Here is a 9,463-nt window from a genome sequence, read left to right on the forward strand (position 1 = left end):
TGGGCAGGGAGGGCCATACCCTAAAAATGAGACACTCACATGTATAAAACAAACTCCAGGGCCTTGTCTTCTCAGTCCTCTGGAACTGCCTGCTACCAGAAATAGTAGTGACTTAGAATATTACTGAGTTTCAAGGGTTAGAAAAACCCATGGATCATTGTAAATGTGCTGCTAGGTACATCTCCAGCACTTCCTTAGCATGTTACTGATAACTATACATTGTAGAGGCTGGGAAGCAGATGATTGCAAAGTTAAGAACCCTCTGTTATTGCATTGTTGGAAAGTTCACCAAACAGTGCGCCCATGTTAAGCAAAATTGCTTGCTTTGTGAATATAATGAAATTGGCTCAGAACACAACACAGATGATTGCAAAGTTAAGAACCCTCTGTTATTGCATTGTTGGAAAGTTCACCAAACAGTGCGCCCGTGTTAAGCAAAATTGCTTGCTTTGTGAATATAATGAAATTGGTTTTGTGTTGTGTGGCTGTTCCATGTTTCTCTGCCTCTAAACAATTTTATTCTTGTCTGAAAATGGTATACCAGTGTGGCAGAATTTAAGCCTGGGTTACCTTTTTCTGAATCCAGTCCTTGCTCTGCTCCTGTTTTGCTGCCTTTGATGCTTTTTCAAAGCCTCAGTTGCCTCCTCTGTGAAATGGGGTTGGGATAGTCTGCCTTGTAGGTCTGTAATGAACAGTAACCCATAAGAAGGGTGCAAAACTTAGATGATAGCTCAATTTTTTGGTCAGGTTATTAGAAATACAGGTGGCGTTCGAACAGGTTTTAGGAAAACATTCAGGTTTTACATGTTTACCTTCTGCCCCCGCCCACTTCACATCCCTTGCTACATGTTTGCCTACCTCCTTTGGAGATACTGACCAAATTGAATGTAGATTCTAAGGTTGGATGTAGAGTGGCAATGATGGTCACAGATTTAACGACCAAGAGAAAGGCGTGCATTTGGAGATTTTAGGTTGTATCCAAGTACATTCTACTAAGAATAGACCCATTGAAATTGATTAAGTTAGTCATGTCCATTAATTTCAGTGGATCTACACTGAGTAAGATGGATGTTACATACAACCCTTTGGAAGAAGAAGAACCTAAATGAAACAGAAATGTAAGCACATAAGCAAAATGGAAACTTCGGAATGATTCCATCTTTGGCCCAGCTTCCGTGATAAAAGCTGCTCTAATATATAATCTGAAGTTGGCAACAGGCGGCCCATATAACAAAACTGGCATACCAACATCTGGCATATGGCCCACTCCTTCACTTCATCACACTAACCAATATGGAACAGGGAGTGCGTCAAGAGCGTATTACTGACATTTCCTGCATCCTTCCCTGCTCCCATCAATCCCTAAGGTTTTGGCAGGTTGTGTGTGTGTGTGTGTGTGTGTGTGTGTGTTCATTTTCCTGGTTACAGGATCTGTCCATATGTTTGCAGGGAGAAATGGTGTCACATGACCCAAGAGGAGCGAGATGATAGTCTGCGGTTTAATGAGAATATCACCTTTGGACAGTTGGGGTAAGCAGAATGAAACTGGCCTGCTTCTGCAAAAGAGCTTCTGTTTGTTTGTTTGTTTGTTTGTTTGTTTTGTTTGTTTGCCTTCCTCCCAAAGGAGTTCAGAGCAGCAAACAACACATGATAAAAGCTTTTACTACTTACTATGCTTAAAATAAAAATGTAAATTACAATGGTGATCACAATAGATGATCTTTAGAAATCTATACTGCATGATGCACGAGAGAGAGATTTTTGTATAACATATCAATTACATTTATTTATATCCAGTAATTTGCAGCCTCTTCATCCGTGATTCCTAGGGCAAGATTGATAGAAACCTTCAAAGCATAATTAGCAGTCATGGAAAACTATCATACAAACAAGGAAGCAGCAATACAAACCACAAGCCTAATGTGTGGATATCTGGATGGTGGGGGGAGGCAGGGAAGGAGCCATGCAGCTTTTGCAAGGGGGGGGGGGACAGCACACCTCCACAGCTGCTTTTCGCTTGTGATGGCCCTACCTGCATACAAAGTGTGCATGAAGGGGGCTTCAGTATTATTGTTGTTGTTGTTGTTGTTATTTAATCAGTTTTAAAAGGAATAGGCAGCTTATGCCCAAGGAAACTTAGCAGACACATAGGAAGCTGCTTCATACAAAGTCGGGCTATTTATCCATCAAGTCTCTGATTGGCAGCCGCAGCTCTGCAGGGGCCTCAGAGAGAGAGAGTCTTTTCCATCACCTTCTGTGACCTGAACTTTGTAACTGGAGATGCTGCCAGGAATTGCAATAGGGACCTTCTGTGGACAAAGCACGTGTCCTAACAAAAGGCCATACCCCTTTCTCCCCCACCCCATTTCCTCTCCCTGCTGCAGTACTTTCACTCACAACATGTTGGCTTTTGGGCTGAACAAGAAGCTTTGCAACGACTTCTTGAAGAAGCAGGCAGTGATTGGCAACCTGGATGAAGGTAGGACTATGGGTGTGAAATTGCTGGTGGGATTCCTTCTGCAAGGATCACCTCCCAGGGGTCAAATGGGTGGTGGTGGAAGAAAATGAGAGCAACTCCAAGTTCAGGCCACTTGCTCTGCCTTAGACTTGAGCAGGGTGGTGGTTGCGGGGAGAAGGTGACCTAGAAGGGCTGCAAAATGCGAGGGATTCTTTGCAAAACAGAAGTAGGCTATAGACGTCACCCCAAAACATCAATTTGCAAATAACACAGAAATGAACTCTAAATTTGTGCTACATTTCCAGAAGTAGCTTTTACATTGTGTGAAAGCTAAAATATAATGTGGAAATTAACAAACAAGGGAAATACTGGAAAAACGGAATAAGCTGCATTGTGAATGCCACCTGAATCACACCCTCATTGTTATTTGCTTCAGTTGCACATGGGTCTTAAACCCACAAGGAAAATGAAGAGTGTATCTTTCTTGGGGATGCTCTGCCAAAAGATGTTTGCATATAGTTTGTCTTTTGTATTTTGATTATATGCCGAGCTAATTTTGCATACATGTACGTGTGTGTATCTGCGTGTGTATATTGCATAATTTGTTTCTCTTGCTTACAGAGCAGTACAAGCTGCTTAGCGATCACATCGAACAAATGGCTGCAGAATAGCACCGCGACCTGCCTCCTGCATTCAGGAACTAATAGAGAAGAAGCCAGTGGGGATGCAAGGGTGGAAAAAAGCCTGTCTCTGAGACTATCTGCAACATAAAAGATGGGCTTTTCTAAAAAGCAAACTATACCCAACTGACACAGCATTAAACCTGCATGATCGTCTTCTAACCACGTAGAGCTGCATTGCGCAGCCTGTTATAGACGTAGGAGCTCGGCAATCAAAGCTGCCCGCCCTCTTCTGCTGCCACCTCCCCATATGCCTTTTTCACCCGGACTGTGACTGAATGGAGACCTCTTGGGGGAATCTTCTGGGTATGAGGCAGAGTGCAAGTCAGCACGGGAGAGTCTAGCGTGCTCGTAAAGGAGGAAGACTGAGCTTTGCGGATAGCCTCTCCCCTCTCTGCTTTCTGCTGATGATTTTTTTCTTTTAGCATCGAAAGTTTACAGAGCATAAAGGTGTGTGCGTGTGCAAGGGATGCAGAAAGGGGTGGGTGGGAGGGAAGATAGACACCCTAGTTCCAATTATTACTCTAGAAGACCCCTAAAGTGAATACCAGGAGTTCTGTAGGCCCGGAGGCCAGATGCAAATCTTCCTGACGGGGGTTGTATTTAAGAAGATGGGCAGGAAATGGGTGGTTGGGTCAGTGATTCTGTGTTAGGCTGGAACAGAAGGCCTAGATCCCCACCACCTTTACAGTTTTTACAAGTTCTTTCCTGCAGTATCTTTTGATGCAGGTTGCTCTGATCCAGCAAGTAACGTTTTGCTAGGTGTTTTCTGTTTCCCTGGTAGCTGCTCCACTTGAAAGCGATTGAATGTTGCGTTCTGAGGCCAAAGGAAAGGACTGGACCCGGATTAAAATAATACACGAGGCTTGACCGGCAAGGGAAAGCAATTTGAAAGCCCACTACTTCAAATGGTCTGATAGATCTGCTTTCCTGAATGGTCAAGGGGAGGGAACATCCTGGTGTACGCAGCAGCATATCTGCTGGGCTTTGAGCGTGAGCCTTTTGGAGTCTAGGTGTGATCAAAGCGAAGCCCACAGCAGGAAGTTGCCAATGCAGACTCTCTCCGGCTGCTCAAGTTTTTGTTAAATGAAAGATTATCAGCAGAGGTGGTAAATCTTCAGGGTAGCAAGCCTCTTCAGCTTCTGATTTTGAGAAGATTGCTCGGAGCCAGCTGTTGCAGCGTTTATGGAACTCCAACAACCTGTTAGCCATTTTTTAAAACAACACCAACCATGAGTCAATGTCTTTGTGTGATTCTTGCCAGTGATGTGGTCTTGGGGGTTGTGATTCTATATCTCACCAAAATATCTGGGTTGCAACGATTGTTCAGAGGATTAAGTGAGTTGCATTTTCAGTACTTGACCAATGTTCACAAGGTTACTTGACACCAGTTTGTGGTGTTGAATGAGCCCAGATGTGGCTAGGTTGTGTGAATATGCCATCGGATGTACTCTTCCACTATTTTCAAAGAGCCAGCTATGGGCACTGGTGCACCGAAGTGTAAGAATCCTGAGCTAACACTAGCTTATACCTTGGTAAATCTGTTGTTTCTATATGGCTATTGGGGTGCATCCACATCACTCACTTGTAAACCATTTCTGCTCTTTTGGGTTACACTGAAGAATTTTGGGAGTTGAAGGTCTATTGAGAAAGTTTAGTCTTTTCTGTTAAGAGACCTCTACCACCTTTTACAGGACTACAGTCCTGTATTGGTTTACGTTTCTTGTGTCAATGCATCCTCGGTTGCCTTGTTGAAAATTGCAGTGCATTGCTTCGGTGTTTTCCAGCAGCTAAAAGTCACTTAACTAAACTTCTGCAGATTTGGTTTTCAAGTCCCTGCAGTTTCCTTTGAGTCCAGGAGAGGGTGCCAGGGAGCAGGTTTTGGGATAGATTTCTTTCTTTTTCGTGTTTTGTTTCGTTTCATTCTTTGCCATTTGCTTGATTCTGGTTAGAATGTGTGATTGAATCAATGAGCTTTGATTAGCCAGAGTGAGTTTCTGCAAAGAATAAATGAAAACCGATACAGGGATCTTGCCCCACCGCATTTCTAGTGGCTAACCACCCCCTGCTGCAGCAGGTTCTGAAGCAAAACTGCTTGTCACACCTTGAAGTTATGAGAGAAGCAGCTTCTCAAAATTTCTCCCCATTGTGCTGTTGTTGAAGGCACATGAGCACCTTTCCAGGATAAGCACCAGCCATTCTAGATTTGACAAAGAAGGGAAAATCCCTTCGTCCCCATCTCAGGACCTTTACAAGAACTTGTCAGGAACCTCTCCCTAGAAAAGCCATTCTGCAAGAGAATAAGATTAATGCTGCCTCTCAGGGAGCCACCTTTTTTTCCTGTTGCAAAGCAATGTTTATTTAATTCTCACATCTTAGCTGGTCACGTTTTTGCATAACATGCAGCCCTTTTGGGTTGAGTGAGCTTTAAAATGACTGGGTGTCCTCAGACCCTTAATGTGTTCCAGAGTCAGGTGCAAATATTTTATCTAAGCCTTGGCATCTCTCCACTTCAGGTTCTGAGACTCTCAAGTCTATCCCTGTCAGCCTTTTGTTGGACTACAACTCCCATCAGCCCCAGCCAGTATTGCCAACGTTCAGAGATGTTGGGTGTTGTAGTCCAGCAATATCCGGAGGGCTTTATGTTGGGGGAAGGCTGGGTTGGCCTTAGACCAGGGACATCTGAGTTCAAATCCCCACTCAAAGCTTATTGGGTGGGTTACTTGATCTCCCTTGGAGGCCACCCCATCATTTCAAGCCATTCTGGGAATTTCTGAGGCAGGGCAGAGTTGACATTTGGGGAGGGGAGGTGGTACCCCCTGAAAGAGGCTCAGTTTGGCCTAGGAACTATCACTTGCTAACCACCAGAGTGTGTCAACTCTGTGCCATGTGAAAGTAACTTCCTGTAGTTCTTTTTCAATGTCATCCCCAAAGCCAAGGTTAGCCAGCATGACATACCCTGATGTTTTGGACTTAAATACTCATCATATTCTGCCATTGGCCATGTTGCCAGGGGCTGATGGGAGTTGTAGTTCCATGCTGGCAACCCTTGATGGAACATTAAAGGGCAGATACAGAACTTCTAGGATGACATATGAAATGTAGCTGTATAACCACTCCGTGTGTACCTTTCTTAACACTGCAGTTTATTAAGTCTGCAGTGTAATCTTTCCCACCAAACATGAGATTTAAAAGATTTGACACCCAAGAAAGGAAAATATACTCTTTTCTTCCTTTTGGATTGTGGTGTTTTCTAACTCGCAGCATTGAAAAGAAGAAAGTGGCGTTTGGCAGAGAAGACAACATTTTCTGTGGTCCACCTCCTGCCTCTTCTGCTGCCATCTGGCCCATGATGCAACCAACATTTTTGGGTTCCAAACAAGGCTTTTGATGCCAGTGCCTAATGGGATGGACTATGTTTTGACCCTGCACTTGCTATATCTCAGATGGGCCTTCTCTAATGCAATGGTATTTGAAGGCATCCAGTAAGTGATACATGACCTTAATTTAGCAAATACCACATTATCACATTCCAACTGCATTCGGTCCTTTTGCCATATCATCCTAAGTAACTTTGGTGTTGTTGTTTTTTAAAAAATGTAGGCTTCAAAGCTAAAAATGCACCTTGATAACGGGTAGCCAACATGATGCTTTGCAAATGTTGGACTCCAGCTCTCATCCATGTCAGCTGTCACCATGGCAAGTGGTCCAGAATTATGGGAGTTGCAGCCCAACACCTGCAGGGCTCCTCAGTGGCTACGTCTGCTGTATTCTCATTCTGCCACATCTTTGTTTTTGAATGTATTGATCCAGTGAGTAAAGATTCCCACATCTGGAAGGGCCTCTGCTGACTTGAATGTCCACAATGCCCGCGGTGAGGCTGTTTCCTCCTCCTCCTCCTTTTGCTTGTTAAAGTTTTCCTCTGTTTTGCCTATGGCGAAAAGTTGGTGTGGATCTTCCACCACAAGCTGGCTTCTGATTGGTGGATACAGTTGAAAGCATTCAAGAAGCATGTTGAGCAGTAACATTCCAGGTGTGGCTGCCTGTTGCTTCACCTTGGTTGCTTCCCAATGAGCAAAACCCTGCAGTAGTGTAATTTTCTCCCTTTGCAGATAGGACAAGTGAGAATCGACTCTCTTGGACAATCGGCCTGTGTTTTACAGTGGCTTTTGCCTGGGTCTCTTCTTGACTCCTAAACGGACGTTAAGGCCACATTGAGGGAAACACTATTCATCTGCCCACCTAGTGAAGACTGCAGAACCATGTTAATCTTTTTCTATGCATATCGTCATGTGGCATTTATATTTCAATCCTTCAGGGCTCTTGTACAAAAGTGCTACTGTGAATCTTAGACCCCAACCCCACCCACCCGTATTATGCTGTTGAATTTGGACTGTGTGGATGTAGGGGAGAGAAGCACCGAGCTAGATGGAAACTGGAACCACAACTTTTGTTCCAAGGTGGGTAACTGGTGTGAACGCTGTGTATATGAAGCTGGGGCATTTCCTGCATGGACCGCCAGATTAGAGATGATAGCTGAGTCAAAACAGCTTTTGCTGTTATGGAAGTGAAGGGATAGGGCTTGAGGGGTTTTTCCATTGTACTTCCAGTGAGAAGTGATTTTATTGTCTGGCATTGAAAGAGGGACATCTCAGCAACAACAGACCTGTTGTCCTTTTCCCGCTGCTGAAGTTTCGTTAATAATGTGTAACTCCAAGGGGGGTGCCTTTCCTCTCTTTGTATGTCTCTTGCCTTGTCCGCTCCCACCCCAAGTACAGCTCTGATTCTCATCCAACGCTAGAAATATCTAGCTGTGTAGGCTCTTTTTGTTAAGCAATCTCTAGAAGCCTCATATAATATCGATGTAAACAGACCATTTCAGTGTCTCATTTCCATATATCTAATTGTGAGATTCATTGGGAGTTCAAAATTCTGTATTTGACTTGTTTGACATATATATAGATACATATATATATGATGAGATATATTCACCCAAGTTCTCTTGTTTTGTATACAAAGTGCTGCCATGTTCTGATGTGTTGGGTGCAGCTGTTGTACTGACTGACATGTTGTACTGCGATTGTGCAATTTAGTATCCTTTGTGGAATACTGTTGTTTTTAAACTCATGTATTGAAAGCATTTCAAGTCCTGGTTATGAATGGATTGGGGAAGTGAAATAAAACTTGTTGTTGTTTTTTAAAACCCCTACACTGAATTCTGTCTTTTTCATAACCAGCACATGCATTTTATTCCAGATCTATTTCAGCTTGCTGGGGAAGGAGGAATAGGTCAATTTCACTTCTCTCTGTCTTTCATTTCTTTGGTCTTAAATTCAATTTACACCATTTCTGTCCTCAGTTTGCAATTTTTTTAAAAAAAATCACACAAAATTTTGCATGCATTTTCATGTCTGTTTCTCCCGATACACACATTTCTTTACACGGTTTTACCTAATCTGTACATTTTCCCAAGCAATTCCCTCTTGTGTAATGCTGCTTTGTACGCTATCTCTGCTAGTATATACATTTCCCCATAATATACCGTACATACCTTTTCTTTTTTTGTGGGAGAACTGCATCATAAAATTCAAAGATGTGTGTTTCAAAGGACAGTTGTGTTTTGGTGTGCATTTTGGTTTGGGAAATGTGAGGCAGGTAAGTTCACATTAAAATATGAACAATTGGATTTCTTTTCACTCTCTTAAGAATCTCCTCTTTTGTAGAAAAGGTGTGTGTGTTTTATTATGACCTAATTGGGAGTGGCATTAGTACCTTCTACAGGAGCTGCATCTAGCTGAGTGCTTATATCACACTAGCCAAAATGACACACACAACCACACACACACCCACACACACCAATTATGTTTGGACTCCGTAACTCCCATCAGCATCAACCAACATGACCGATCTGCTGCGAATCACCCAGAGATCTACCAGTATATCCTGATCTAATTTCTGCCCTACCATGACCTAATTGACATAATAACCAGGTGGAGTGGCCACTGAACAAGAAAGGATCTAGGAGAAGAGGTGCCAAATTGCCATTGGTTCAACAGATGCAATGGAGTTACCAGGATTGCTCTGTCAGACCTTTCCCAGCATTCTGTCAAGTTGGAACAACTGCTAACAGAGACAGTAAAATTAAAATTATAGTCATTAAAAAAAAAATGGGAAATGTAATTTAGGCATTGTACACCTCTTTGTTTAGTGCTATTTTCCCCACCCCAGAGTGTTTCCAGATGGAGACTTAATGTGCAAATAGATCACAGAGATTGCAGGTAAGTAAATGGAAATACGTGGTTTGTTAGTTTGTTTTTACTTACTT

At 43.0% G+C, this 9,463-nt stretch overlaps 1 protein-coding gene across 5 annotated transcripts in view; it reads left to right on the forward strand.

Moving 5' to 3' along the window:
* The window catches only part of KIAA0513, a 50,402-nt gene extending 42,058 nt beyond the window's left edge, over positions 1–8,344 (forward strand). For all 5 annotated transcript variants that reach the window (XM_079988885.1, XM_079988889.1, XM_079988886.1 and 2 more), the window contains 3 exons: positions 1,450–1,530; positions 2,385–2,479; positions 3,080–8,344. In XM_079988885.1, the coding sequence (XP_079845011.1) occupies positions 1,450–1,530; positions 2,385–2,479; positions 3,080–3,129 (226 nt within the window). In that variant the 3' untranslated portion in view covers positions 3,130–8,344. The remainder of the gene's footprint in view (positions 1–1,449; positions 1,531–2,384; positions 2,480–3,079) is intronic.
* The last annotated feature ends 1,119 nt before the right edge of the window (positions 8,345–9,463 follow it).

The sequence above is a fragment of the Podarcis cretensis genome (assembly GCF_951804945.1).
Source record: "Podarcis cretensis genome assembly, chromosome: 8".
NCBI lineage: Eukaryota > Metazoa > Chordata > Lepidosauria > Squamata > Lacertidae > Podarcis > Podarcis cretensis.